The sequence below is a fragment of the Epinephelus lanceolatus genome, chromosome 8 (assembly GCF_041903045.1).
Source record: "Epinephelus lanceolatus isolate andai-2023 chromosome 8, ASM4190304v1, whole genome shotgun sequence".
In the NCBI taxonomy this organism is placed as follows: Eukaryota; Metazoa; Chordata; class Actinopteri; order Perciformes; family Serranidae; genus Epinephelus; species Epinephelus lanceolatus.
The window spans coordinates 25415655-25431081 of record NC_135741.1 but is presented as its reverse complement, the minus strand read 5'-3'; the positions used below and the strand labels follow the sequence as shown (position 1 = coordinate 25431081).

Sequence of the window (15427 nt, the reverse complement as noted above, 5' to 3'; positions counted from 1 at the left end):
ACAATGTTTTACTCTGTATTGTAGTGAAGTAGTAGTACCAGTGCAGAAAATAGATACTTAAGTGCAGTGTTTCACTTAATGTTTGTAGTTACATTCCACTACTGCTTATAGTGATACTTTTATGATTTTATGTGTTTCCATGGAAAATTGCAGAAGAGAGACATTTTTGATTAAAATTTTGTATTTCCGTTATTTGGAATCATGACACGCCGATTTAAGTCTTTGGTTAAATATTTAAAACATCTATTACATGTGCATGACATTAAAATTCACATTTTTTTATTCTTAACTAAACCAACAACCACAGAAGAAATACTCTTTATATAAAGCTATATTTTGTTTCAATCCAAGGCACATGACAATACACATGAACATATGAAGCAGTAACATAAAAGTATCATATAATGTATGTAACACAAAGTGATTTATTAAGAAATTTTTATGCTTTGGAATATGGTCTTAAGGCAGCATTTGAGGTTATTCTTAATTTCTCGAGATGGACATTTGTGTTGTTTTTTTATTGTAGAAAATACAAAGCAAGATTATATCATAATCTTAGGTGCAGCATAAAAGGTTATCAAAAGCTGTAGCAAATATAATTCACATGTTGCCAGTAACTTTATAAGCCTGAACTGGGTGGCTGGTCTAATAAAAAACAGGATAGCCCAAAAAAAAAAAAAAAAAGAATGGAATACACCCTCACAATTATGTAAAATGTACACAGTCTGACACATGTACAAAAATTGTAACTTTATCCACGGTTTAGTTCTCATCTAAGTTTGAAAAACACAATTTGGCTTTGAAAATACAGAATATCCCCAATATGGAGACTTTCTATTGCAATATTAGGTTTGGCAGCCTAACATATGACAAATAATACTCAATAAAACTGTCACTCTATTCATTAATTTAAAAAGTCTGTTTTCTGTGACTCCGTCTGTTGGATCGGTTTGTCTTAAAGTTTGATAGAAGAATCTGTTCATCCTCTGAATTAATCATCAGAGTCTTCCTCCAGTATTTGATGGTGTGACGAAGATGATTTGAGTGGAACCGAGTCAAATCCATCTGATGTCCTCTGAAAACACATGGATAAAAACATAAAGCATGAGACGCTGCCTTATTTGTAGCTCAATATGTGTCAATGAAGGGGTCACTGACCTCTCGTGAGAAGGACTTAATTTTGGTGAAGAAGGACTTCTTGGTGAGGTCCATGAGGTCGTCCTCTGCGTCCTCTCCCTCCATTATTGCACAGCTGTCTGCAGTGGGCAGCTCGCACTCTTTACCCCCGGAGCTCATCATCAGCTTGGAGTACTTATACTGCAACCTGTGGAGATGGGAGAGTTTTTTTTACTATGCTTTAATCTTATTTATTAACATGACATATCAGTGCTTTAGAAAACACCAAAAGAAATGCTAAGCTCCAAAGTCTCACTTGCGTGTCTTCTTCCAGAAATAGCAGCTGATACTGATGAGCAGCACAGCAGCGATCGTTCCCGTGGAAACACCAAACTTGAGCCAGAAATCCAGAGTCACACAGGCACTGACTTTTTGTGGTGGTAGTGATTCTCCTCCGAAACACTGCAACGGCTGCTGCCACACATAGGTGGTTCTCTGAAACACACACACACACAGACAGTTAGATTTGCCTCAGTTAAGGCTGGGCAATATGGACAAAAATTCATATCTCTGTATTTCCAGGCTGACTGGCGATACACTATATGTACTGTGGTATTTTCTACAGAATGGGCTACATGTTCATTTGCAAGCGAAAGCCACGGTCAAGATGTCACAAGCAGTTTTATAAAAACAATACGCAAAAGACTACAACTGCATCCTGCATTCATGTACAGATATCTGTTTATAGAGATTAGACAAAATCACAGGCACGTAGAATAGGATGTGTTGTTGCTGGATATCAGCCGGCTACATCAGATCAGCTCAAAATATTGGCCATCGCCCCCAGAGGATTATCATCCTCAGACTGAAAGCTGATGTGTTCCAAGATTGATCTTCTCATCTCTGCCAGAAAGTGAATAAGTGTTATTTCTCAAAATGTCATACTATTGCTTTAAATTTCCCATAAAACTTACTTAAACATTATATATGTGTGTTCCAGTGTTTCACTGTGTCGGCATCATGCTTATAGACATCAATCAATGTCTGTCAACATGGGCTTCTCGCTCTCAAAGCCAGAAACATGAGACCAATCAATAGGAGACTGATTTTGTGGAACCACAGTATGTTTATTTTCTTTTTTTTATACCCAGATGAGCTTTATTCTATTGTAATGTTCTCAGGTCTGAAACAGAAAATACACCCATATACTGAACATTCCCCTGGTTGTTCTCAGTGTTATCTAGAACAGTGGTTCTCAAATGGTGTGCTGCAGCAGGCACACTGGTGTGCTGTGGGATTTTGTGATAACCACACATTATTACTGCAATATTCAACTGGGCCTATACAAAAAGTGATGAATTAATTTTTAGCTGGCTGTATCAGTATGCTGTGTGCACCCATTTCCTAATAAAGAGGCAAACTCTAGCTAAAAAATGTAATTTAATTTAATCAAATTTGAAAAACCTTCACAGGGAATCTATTTGTCGCTATTCGCAGGTGGGAATTATAAGTGTGTGAGTCATGAAAAGCCCTGATTGGCAGCCAGTGTGACGGGTGATAACATTTAAAAGGAAAAAGCCGCTTTATTGCAAATTACAACAAAGCACCAGTGAAGACAACCTACCAACGAAAGAAAAGAGTCAGTAGACAGTATTAGGAAAGCTACCTGTCTTATTTTTTCTTGTTTTTATTGTCTTATGTCATGATAAGAGTGATAACACAAGTTATAGCAGCTAATGTGCACAGATATAAATACAGGTGTGCCTTGTGATTTTGGCTTTCCCTTGCCGTCATTCCCAATTCATTGTCTGTGGAGCAGCTCCAGACTTTAAACAAATGACATCTTTGAGGGATTTAGCACTGTAGTTTTTGCATTTGGGAGAGAGTTGTTCATTTTTACTAAGACTTTTTGACTGTCATAGACCATAGTATTCCTATGTATGAATTTGGGTGTAGTTCCCTTTTAAAGAAATGCAAGACGCCCCTCTTTAGAGTTAAAGTGTCATATAAAATGGAAATTTTGTCTTGCATATGATATTATCTTTTTTTAACCCTGTAATTCAGTCTGACATAATAGAAATTTTAAACATTTCAATATTTTTCTCCAAACAATGCAAGTTTGTGATGGATCTGTGATGGGTTTGTGGGGTTGAGGAGGTAAAATTATTTTTGTCAGTATGACCGTGCCTGTGCAGCTCTACCTGTATTCCTTGGACACAAGCGCTGATAATCTCTCTGTAGTGGTCTTTGGTGCAGAGTGGACATGCATGCTGGCTCTGCCACAGAAAGTGGAAAGTACAACCATCACACGTCCCCTCTGAACAGTTACTATGGAGGAAAACACAGATAAGAGGGATGATTACAACCTGTATGTGATGAAAAAAAATCTCAGAGGAGCCTCTTTGTCCACAGCTCAGAGCTCAGAGCTCAGTGTGACTGCTGTAATACAGTATGTGTGTAATATCAAAAGTTTTCTGAGCAACTCTTGTAGGGTCAAAAGTTGAGCTTGGTCGCAGTGAAAGCTACCTTGGCAGCGTGATGTGGTCTTTAGCAGTCACTGTGGGGTTACATCTCAGCCTGACGGTGGTCGACCTGCCTTGTTTACAGGCCTGAGTCGTCTCAATGGACCTGGAAACATCACAAACATAAAGATCTTAACTTCCAATATGTGGCAAATTTCACAAGCATCAAATATGTACTCTTAAGCATCACAGTGGATGAATGAAAATAAATAAATGATAAATTGTGATCTTATTTACTTGTAATAGAAGATGACATCTGGCAGGCCGGATGCTGCGGGAAACAGCCACTCTGGAGATGAGATGCCATTCAGGGTCGTGTCTGTCGTCACACCTTCAGAATAAGAAGACATGTAACATATTTATCTGATCTATGACATGTACACAGTGTAAACCTCCAGTTCCAACTTTATCTTCTATCAGCCCTAAGAAGCGACGTGTATTTTGACTGTTTATTTGACTGTGGACCTGAGGAGGTAAAACTACACTGTACTACACAGTAATGAGACAACAAGTCTGCAGCCATGCTCACGGCTTCAGAGGCTGTGCTGTGTAAAGGTGGGGGACAAAAGACCATTAAACTGTTTTTCACCATTTCTATGTCCAGGATTTTCCAGGTTAAAAGCCTGCTGAATGACGCAATGAAGCACAAGAACTATCTATTAATTTAAAGATTAATTAAAAATGGCCATTCTGTTGCAGACTAAGAACTAGGTTGATTTTCGGGCAGGTCAATAACCTCAGACTCCAAATGTGAATCTGGCTCTGATAGCTTAAACATGTATGGTTGTACAAGTCCAATGAAGCTGCTAGATGGAGCGTCCATGGCAGTGCTACAATTAAAAGAGGCTGCAGCTTTACTGCGAGTGAGTGGGCATGACTTCAGCACATTCAGCGGACACCCCCCTAGCGTCTTAGAGCATGTGGCTGGGTGCTTAATAACACGTTTTCTTATGGTGTGACAAACTTATTACACATATTTATTCTTGCTGTCTCTGAACATTAAGATCTGAATGCCTCTTTCACCACTGCAAAAAGTTATAATTTAAAAACAGCAAGCTGTCACACATTGACAAAAAATAAATCATGCGTAGAAATAAAAAAAAAATGTGATGCATCAATAATCGTTTTATAATCGCATCACAGCCCTCTGAATCAGAATGGAATCATAAGGTGCCTAAAGATCTTCACCCCCAATACTGTGGTGTAGTGGTGCTATGAGCTAAATGCTAACATCAGCGTGCAGAAGGCTCCCGGTGAGAATACTGACGTTAATGTTTGGCAGGTCTAATGTTTACTATGTTCACCATCTTAGATAAGTGTGTTAGCATGCTAACATTTGCTAATTAGCACTAAGTACAAAGTTCCACTGACGCTGATGGGGATGACATTGGCTGGTCATAAACTGAAGTGTTTGCTCATGGAGGTGCAAGTGGCAAAGTCAGAAGATCACCGAAATCATTATGATTCAACCTGTTGGAACCATGAATGTCTGTACAAAGTTTTCTATCCAATGATTGTTGAGACGTCCCAGCAGACTAAACAATATATAATACAAATGATAAAACTGTGTCCCCTTAATTAAAATCAGGGCATTTTAAACAACTGTACTGCAAATGACAAAATCTGGGGAAATCCTAAATATTTTCTCCTCTACAGCAATAGGTGGATGCAGCATTCAGTCCATACCGGCAAGTGAGTCACCGATGATGAAAGGCTGGGTGGACACCACACTCTGACTCCTGATTTCAGAAGGAACCACAGTGGCCCTACAGACGTAACCTCTGACCTCTTTCCCACTCGCTGTCACATTGTCCATGCAGGTAGCTGGTACTCTGCCCTGTAAGAGAGACACAGCAGCTTTAACATCAAACTAAAATTTTACGAAAAACACCAGTCACCAGGATCACAGCTTCTCACCTCTCTCCCACACAGGCCAAAATTAAAGCGATGGAAATATCTCAGGCCTTTGTTGGTGAAGCGGGGGCTGCTGTGGAAGCCGCTGACGTTGGACAGAGGAGAGAAGTCATAGTGCAGCAGCGCGCCTTCTCCTGTCTGCACATCCAACGTACAGTCACTGAGACAAGCTGTGTAGGCCTGGAGGATGGAGAGGAACATATTGTGTTTTCAGTGGGTAGAATAATCTCATGTACCGACTGTGGGAAACCCAAAGAAGACAACCAGGAAATGCCGATATCAGGTGGAATATAGAGGTCATCCTATCAGTAAGTCCTAAATTTATATGGTTTTTGTGTTTTAGTTCTGTGTGTTTTTGTTTTGTATAGAATTACATTAGTAAAGGCTACATGATGTGGGTCGATATATATTAGTAAATTTTATAAAACAAGGCAAGTAGGAGGCACATAGTGAAGATTATTTCTGCAAACTAAAACAGTCATACTTAGAGAGATAAAGTCTTTAAAAATGTGAAAATCAGCCTTTAACATCCTCCACTGTGTATAATTTGTGGAAAGTAAACTCCTCTCAAAGACATGACCTCTGTGTCCTCAACAGCTCTGCAGACATTTGTGCATTGATCAGTTAAGTCAGGAATTTGTATTTAGAAATTTTAGTGGTCAAGATTTTGTTCCCATCACCTTGTTTCTCTGTGTGTTTGGTCCACACTGAACACAAGCAGCCTCTCCGACCGGCTGACCGGCCCTGATGAAGGTGTTCGGCGGGCAGCTCTCACACGCTCCAGTCTCGCTGACCATGTAGTGTCCCGGTGGGCAGGGAACACAGGCGGAGTCGGCCATAGCGGAATTAAGGGCACAGCGGCTACACTCAGTGGCCACACCTCCGATCACATTGGTGATGTGGATGGAGAAGATCTTTGCAGAGTCAGAGCTGTATTTCCGCTCCTGAGGGAAGAGAAGACAGTTTTAGTCACCAGCTGAGTCACTCTACACACAGAGTAGTTGTCTGTCCTTTTTAGGATTTATTTTATGTCTATTCATGCTTTCTTCTCAGCTCTCAGTCAGACTATGTGCAAAGGTCATTCAAAGGTTTTCAAAGTAGACACACAGCTCTAGACTGCCCTCTAGAGTTCAGTGCAGCAACTGGGGGAAACTCACTCTGTGCAAAAGAACTCCACAAATCAGAGAAAGAAAACTTGACGCCACAGCAGTCTGACATAACAAATTCTAGTGATGATTTGAAACATTTAATGACATAATTTGTAAATAAATTCACCGTATTTATTGTTAAATTTGGTGCCTCATCTTCTCACTCTCTTATAAATCTAATGGAGTGTCAGACTTCCTCTTACATGTACCTGTAGTTTTCGGCACACTGTTTTCACATTTACTGTCAGAGATTACTAGCAAGTTTTTTCAGGAAACATAATGCATTCACTTCAGAAAAAAGCCCAATTTTTCTGAATTAACAACATTATTATGTCATTAATTCAGAAAAAAGAGCAGATTTGTTTCCCCAAATGAACGCATTACTTCTCTGTAAATTTTCACTCTGATGAAGCACAGCAAAGAACTAAGAGGTCCAACTGACTGCCAGGAATTAAACTTTAAAAACATTTATTTCCTCTTAACGGTTGTGCTATTTATCAGTCTAGATTGTTTCGGTATGAGTTGCAGACTGTTGGAGATATCAGCCGTAGAGACGTCTTCACTCCAATATAATGGAACTAGATGGCACTTGGCTTGTGGTGCACAAAGCGCAAAAAAAAAAAAACATTTGAAAAACTCAACAGCAATGTCTCTTGCCTGAAATCATGACCTAGTTACTCAAGATAACCCACAGACCTTTTTGCAGTTTCATGTAGGAACTACTTTATTTCTAACAAAATACACCTATCAACTGTATCACCGTGCAGAAAACGTGTGCATCTACTGCTAGCTCACCTAGCACCACTGAGCTAGCTAACATTAGTGCCATCAATGTTTTCTTCTTGCACTGTCACAAGCATGACCCTCTTGTCCATGAGTAGATGCACACTTCCTTCTGCGGCGTGATATGTTTAAGGCTGAGGGGGTGAAGCTGTATGAAGGTCACAGATGAAGAGTCATTTTGGGTATATATGACTGCGTCTCACCACGTTACGTTCCTCTGTTCTTCTAAACGTCCAGGTGAAGCTGGTGGTGCTGTTGCTCTGGATCACATAGGAGTATGACTGTTGCATGTTGCTGCCTTTCCAGTGCTCCACCAATTCGTTATTCCACTGATTGTAACCCTGCAGAGAAATACACTCACATCACATCACCCGCACACATCATAGTGATGTCAAGCTTTACTTTTTTATATGTGGGAACATTTCTCCTCACCGCCAGGAAGTAAAATTTGCAGTCAGCGGTACACGTGGTCTTAAAGACGAAGGTGATCCGAGAAAGTTCACTCGTCTCGCTGTCTTTGGCCACAGACTGAGGCAGCCTGTGGACACAAGTGACCTTTCATTCAGCATTTCCAACTTGGATATAGTGTACACATATAGATGTTTAACTCCTTTGAGAGACATGTTTGACTTCACCTGTATCCAGGGACATCGAGCGTGAGCATTAGGTAGTCTGTGTCCTGATCCCCGGGGGCAGTGTAGATGTACTCTCCAGCCACCTCCCATGCTGTCATTACAAACAAAATAACATTTAATATCACAACTAACACAGTTAATTTCTCAGCTTTGACATAGTAGTTTGACAAAATAATCCAACTAGCAAGGTTTATATGGTTTATATTTTTTTGTCTGCGGTCCCCAGATTCCTCACTTTCTCACTGTTCGTGCCATCCTTCAACCTCTAGCTGTTTTCGGTCACCCTTCTTTAGGGGTTTTTTTTTCTGACTATGATGGTTATCATTTAACTGCTGTGTTGTCTGCCCTCTCCATCTACACTGTGTTGCCCAAATATTATGTTTCTCACCTGTGCTGTGTTCAGATTCGCCAAACTCTCGGCGAAAGACGGTGCTCTTCATGTTGCTCGGCATCGTGTTCCACCATTTGTACTCATAACCCACCACTGGCTCTGTTCCAACGGGGCACTCGTTGCAGGCTGTGAGTAAATAATGTGTTATTTTGTCAGAGTATGCATGTGCTAAAAAACTGGAAAATAAAACAAGAACCATAGTTTGATAGTTTATTGTACTAATTTACATCCATCTATTTTAGTGATCTTTATAGTGCTGCTGTGGGACTCTTATTACCACAAAGGCTGTAGATTAGCGTTTATTATTATCAATATACTTAGTATCAAATGTCAAGGTCTCTGGTATGTACACATGAATGAAAGTCTGACATGCATATAAGGAGGAGGGTAGTGATTCTGCACCTGTGCCGTTTGAGAAGAAACCTTGGGTGCAGGGTTCACAGATGGAAGAGTTGGTGACAAAGAAACCCGGGTTGCATGGAGGACAGGTTTGCTTCTCCCCTGATGCAGGCAGCTTCACGGCTTCTTTGGCAGTCTCACAGCAGATCTTCGGCTCGATCCACTTGTACATTAGCTGAGTCTGAGACGCACAGCAAGCCAGACATGAATACATGAAAGAAGGCACCAGATGCTCTGTGGCACACACAATCAGCCCAGGCAATCCATATTTACAGAAACCTAATAGTTACACCAGATGGCTGCTGGCTGTTTCAAGGTGAAATCTGTGTGTGTGTGTGTGTGTGTGTGTGTGTGTGTGTGTGTGTGTTCACCTCTACTAAACCTACATTACCTTTCCCTCAGAGTCACAGGGTGTGTGGGTGTAGAAGTAGTCACTGTTTGTACACGCAGGTCTCGGTTTGCAGCTCCCTGAGCCAGCCTCTGGAAAAATACAAACCAAGCCGGACGAGGGAAAACACACAGCTCACATTAAGATCCAGAGATAAGACAAACCTCACACACTTAAGCAGTAAATCAGTAAATGCAGTATTTGCATACAGAGTACTTTGCACATGAGTGCGACAATATGCAAATGCATAACAGTTGTACGTTCATATATATCTATGAGTTAAAGCGTGTGCTGGTCAGTGATACGACTGGTGTTTGTGGACAGAGCATTAGAAATAGAAACCTGAGTATTTGTCTTTTTCACACTGATGGCAAACGGTGGCACCCTTGTTGGAGTAGGTGTCAGCAGGGCAAGGGGTGCAGCGGGCAGATCCTGCTTTTGCACTGTGGGTGCCGGGTTTACAGTGGAAACACTCTGAGGTGTAGGACACTCCTGGGAAAAAAACAACATCAATCAACTTGTAATCATTAACAGGAAAGAGCTGAGGAGTGACTGCTGCACATGACACACTACAGAGATAATCTACCTGAGATGGCGATGTTTTTTAACAGCACGGGTTTGATAGTGCTGCCCTCCAGAGTATACCCAGTGGTTCTCCAGTACAACACATTGTTGCCGCTCTTAAGCTCAACCTGCACAGAGTGATGTGAAAATGAGAAAGGAACAAACACATTGAAAGGTCTTACAATCTGAATTCTCCGGCAAATGAAAACCAGACGGCAGCAGGTGTGACAAAGACCAACAGTGAGACAAACCCCGTGTTTGCTGAAGAAGCTGTCAGAGATCTTCATCCAGCGGCTCTCAGAGTCTGTAGACTGACACTGGTCATTCTGAACCTGCAGGAGATTTGAGTCAGAGGTGACCAAACATCCCCCTCTCAAGACAGCCATCTTTGTCAACATCAACAGTCGTCTTAAAGCACTTACAAAGAACTCAAAGTAAATGTTGCTGTCCGGGTAGAAATAATCAAAGGTCACAGTTCCAGGTTGCTTCAGGCTCACAGCATACGACAGCGTTGCAGTGCACTCGTCTGTGTTTGAGGCTATGTGATCACCCTTTGGCGTCCAGGTTGAACTGGAGAAACAGCAGCAGCAGAAACAGTTTGATGAGTTTCTTGAAACTAAACTAAGATGACATGGAGAAAATCAAATATCACGATATCGTTGACCAAATACCTTGATACTGCAATGAAATTCTTGGGTTGACTATTGGTGCTTTCACAAAGTATTTACACAATGAGATTTTTGATAAACAATCATCAGTAATGTGGATATAATGACTAAGTGGGGTAAGAAAATGACATCACTTTACTCTAATGAAGTCTTTAAAACCAGGAAAATACAACACATATGATATTACAACATCCAAAACCTGAAAATATCTAGTCTCATGTCACAATATCAGTATAATACCCAGCACCACTTGAAACTAAGAAACAGTGAGAGCTTTGACTGATCAGTAAAACCTGCTTTTAAAATCATATGACAACTGAGGCATATACTGACTTGGAGCAGTCTGTGTGGGAATCCCCGCCATTGCCGGTCACCCCATGGGTGACAAAACCAGACGGCAGGCTGTCCCACTCATCAAAGGCCACGCCAGTGCCCAGCGAGTAGGTGCCTGCAGCACACTTCTGGCACTGCTGCGACTGCATGTCAAGGAACTCCCCCTCACTACAGGAGAAGGCTGTGAGAGGAAAAGAAAGAAAGAGGCCACAGAGGAAAAGTATCATGAAGCTGTGGACAACATGGCAAAAAACTGAGAGAGGATAAAGTGTGGTGACAATATTTACTCATTAAAAGTCCAGTGTGTGAGATTAATTAGCCTCTAGAGGTGAGGTTGCAGAACTGAAACTTCTCCCATGAGTCAAACGTGTAACTACGATGGAAGATGCAAAAACATGAATGACCCAATCTAAAGCCATGTGTGTTTGGTTTGTCTGTTCTGAACAACTGTGGAAACAACATGGCGGATTCCCTGGAAGAGGACCCACTCCATATGTAGGTATTAAAGGCTCATTCTAAGGTAACGACAACACTATGACTCTTATGATCATATACCATTTCTGCCAATAGATGCCCCTAAATCCTACACACTGGACCTTTAAAGCTGTGATACAGATTGAGGGTGTGGATAAAATGAGATATAAGAGTCGGACACTTACTGCACTGTGTCCCTTTAACTGGATCGGGGAGGCCTGTGCATATGTCAGCTTTGTTGGGAACCGCCACTCTCCATCGTGACCCGAGTACGTCACACTCTGTGTACTCAAAGTGATAATCTGACTGCAGAGACAAAACACAGGTGTTAGTTTCACACAGCTGGATAAAAACACACTATATGCACATCATACATACAAGAAGTACATGACATAGATTTTATTGATACACAAAGATGCAAGTCAATATGCAGGTAAGGCTGCCTGATATTAGGAAAACTATGACTACACAATTTTCTCTAATGTTTCCTTTTTAACATTTGTGGACTGAAATGTCTCAACAACCATTACACAGATTGTAGTTACATTTTGTGCAAACATTCATGGTTCCTAGTGGATGAATCCTAATGATTTTGGTAATCCTCTGAGTTTTCCGACACTGCACACCTCAGCTGCACGATATGCAGAAAATATGCTATAATACAGTGTACTCTGTTCTGCCTTTCTGCTGCTTAACATATACTGATAAAATACAACAAGTTGCTTGTTTAGTTGGAAAAATGAAAGGAAATTATTATTTTATTGAACAAACTGAACTGACCAGAAAAGAAACCAATAGAAAAGAATGATTGTTGCATTTTAAAGTTTAGCTTTGTCACTGGCTTTGTCAGCCAGTTGTTGGAATGAAGCCTTTGTCATTGCAATGATGATGGAAAAGAGGACATGTTGTGCAGCCCAACATGCTAGTGTTGTCAAAAATAATGATTTATCGCTACATATTGATTCTGAACATCTAAAATGATTTCAATATTCTTTTTTTTTTGCAATATCGATGTACTGATATCAACAACGCCTTCTTGCTTTCTCTTATTGTCAGTGTTTGCTACAGTCTGCTGTTCTCTGCTACTAACCAAGAAAAGTCATCAGTGTCATGTTATGGCCTTGTTATATCTATGCTTAGTAAACACATGTTTATTGATTAACAAGTTAAACATATACAACCCCACCCCACCAAGTTAGAACATATGACATTTATAAAAAAAAAATAATAGTTAACAAAATAATAATCATAGTAATTGTAAAAAACTAAAAATTATTATTATCATTATTATTATTACTAATGATAATACAGTAATAAAAATTATAATAATACTGCTGTAAAACAAAAAACATATAATTTAAGCACACATTTAAGACTGGGTACAGCAGACTATCCTCATCCTTTATCTAAGCCTTACATTTTCATAGCATCTTCATTGTCACCATTATTTACAAATTCCAAAAACATTTCCCAAATATCAAAAAACTCTGCAGCCCTATTTCTCACTATAAAGGTGAGTTTTTCAAGCGCTAAACTCACTGTTAAATCCGTCAACCACCAGCCAAGAGAGGGTCAACACACATTCTTCCAGCAGAGCCTAACTGAGCTATGTAACAAACATAATTCAACCATCATCTTCTCTTTCCTAGGCAGGATAAAACAGTCTGGAAACATGTCTAACAGGCAGAACCCAGGACTTAAGGTATTGGGGATGAGGTCATCTGAGACACAAACTGTAGCACCGACCTCCAGAATTTTGATCTCAACACACTCTCATAAGCAGTGATACAAGGTCCCTTGATGTGTGTTGCACTTATAGAATTGGTCGTGAATATTCTGTTTTTGTAAAAATATATTTTATGCCCTCAATGTCCATTTTCACCATGGTAACAAAAATAGTAATGCCAATCAATATTTTTCAATGTATTGTATCTACATTATAAATTCCAGTAGTGTGACAACACTGCTACATGTGAACAGAAAATAGAGCTGCTATTAAATTAGGCCACCAGATTGTTTTATACCTCTGGAATTTCTGTTCCCAAACCAGACAAGCCTCTTTTCCAAATAAAAGTCACGGCTAATATTTGCCCAGGAGGCCGTCTCAACTCTTGTTTTAATCTCACTCATCAAGGATGTGCTCCAACTCTGCACCGGTTTAACTCCCTTCAGGGTTTATTTACTCAGCCAGGGGGGGACAAATGCTGATTCATCCGATCCTTTTGTAAACATGTAATTTTCAGAGTTGTCACAGGACTTTGGAGACAGCAGGAGCTCAGGTGCAAAGCTTTTGTTGTATTTGTCTGTCGTGCTTTGATGCCTTCTGGAGATACTGACAGTAGGTGACTGACAAACACTGCTCCACCCGCACTGATGTAATTTGGGATGTAACATAATGTTATCTTGTTAATCTAACATCTTCCGAAACGAGGCAAGAGCAAGCACACGGAGTAATCTTGGTCAACAGCAGGCTGTTATATTCCAAGGAAAATCAGACTAATCTGAGCCCACACTCAGCCCTTTGGGATTAATAGTTAACAGAAACAGAGCAGCAGCAGCAGCAGCAGCAGCTGCAGCAGCACTACTCTAGGTCTGTGTTTTCAATTAGAGCTGCAACATTAGCCGTGGTTAGGGTGTCAGATGATGAACGTGTGTTTGGGTGGGAGGACGTGATGTAAAAATGCATCAAACTGGGGATGTGCTGGAGCTGAATCGCCTCCTTTAAACAAACATGAGGGAACCAAGGCAACAGGACATAATGACCACTGAGCCTCGTGGTCAATAGACTGGCATGGAAACAAACTCACCTCCTTCCCCAAATCATCATCACCTATAAGCCCAACAGATTCATATTACAAGACCACACATCCCTTGTGCTAACTTTTCCCTTCTCTGGTATCTTAACTCTACACACGGTGTGGTAATGTTCAACATATGCTGATAAAAAAGAAATGTTTTAAGTGTTATCAAACTGTACTGGTGTTATGCAAATAGGAAACATGTAGCCTATAAAAGGGCGAGGAGCAGAAGACGTAACATATGGAAGTTCTAGTAAACACTGAAGCGAGCACTTCAAGCACTTGTTAGTAACATATGTTCATTTCCCACTCACAATACGTGAAGGAGGCCAACATTAGTCTTACTAAAATCAACACTGTTGGATTGTGCCAATTTAAATGTGCCATCAGAAAACGCTTCATGTCTATTTTCTTTATTATGTGTTGAATTTTAAAGCCTAAAGTCAAACATAGCACTTGAGGAGGGTTTCTTGCATATTCAAACATATGTTAAACTGGGTGAAGCAGGTCAGCCATCTTTTAAAATGTTCAGAAAGTTACATGTGTCACACCTCAGAGCAACAATTTCATATTTTGCTGGCTTTAAATTAATTCTGTCAACTCCTCATCCATAAGAAATGAAACATTAATATGTACATCAAACTGTTATAGTTCGATCAACTGACACTGACATCAACTGACACCTAATTTCAGCTTTGGATGGGTTGTTATTCATGAGGTAGAAAAGGCTACTTAATAAAAATAAAATGAATGTCCTCACCTCTTTGCACATGGGCAGCTCCGCAGAGGCTTGTGCAAAAAGCAGCCCCAGTAAAAGGTGTCTCAGGTGCATCGTCGCCTCCTGTCAGTGCTGAAGTGATGGGGACGGAGGAGCAGAAGGTTGACCTGCGCCCTCAGGTGCTGCCCGCCCGGCGGCTGGGGGCGGGGCTTCACTCTGAACGGTGAGCAAATACTGGGAGGTGATTGGCTGTTCTTACTCTGAATCATCGTTTAATGTCTGACTGTTGAATCACATGAGGCTGAGATGTATTTTACCTGCCGTCTGCTAGCATTTTAGGACATTTACTGTAGAAGTGAGTCTTAGTTAGTATTTTTAGCGACCGACGGCTAAAGTAAAAAAAAAAAAAAAACAGCGACGTATTTATTTCAAGGTAGCAAGCGACATTTTTACAAAAATATATAGCAATTAAATGCCTGCGAATAATTTGTAAACATTTTTTTTTTAGACTTTTTTTTTATTATTGAACACACAATAGAACAAAAAACATAGAGAAACATACATGTTCTCGTAAGG

At 40.4% G+C, this 15427-nt stretch overlaps 1 protein-coding gene across 1 annotated transcript; it reads right to left on the bottom strand.

The window, feature by feature from the left end:
* Positions 1-313: 313 nt before the first annotated feature.
* Positions 314-15010, bottom strand: elapor1 (endosome-lysosome associated apoptosis and autophagy regulator 1). The gene is made up of 22 exons (XM_033629381.2): positions 14894-15010; positions 11521-11641; positions 10862-11042; positions 10283-10430; positions 10112-10192; positions 9883-9988; positions 9639-9788; positions 9300-9388; positions 8912-9089; positions 8507-8635; positions 8119-8209; positions 7916-8021; positions 7687-7824; positions 6233-6496; positions 5556-5732; positions 5325-5475; positions 3876-3969; positions 3643-3744; positions 3318-3444; positions 1433-1611; positions 1159-1324; positions 314-1075 (listed from the first exon to the last, which is right to left on the bottom strand). Exons 1-22 carry the CDS (start codon positions 14963-14965, stop codon positions 992-994), a joined length of 2934 nt encoding a protein of 977 aa, XP_033485272.1. The 5' UTR covers positions 14966-15010; the 3' UTR covers positions 314-991.
* Positions 15011-15427: the final 417 nt, after the last annotated feature.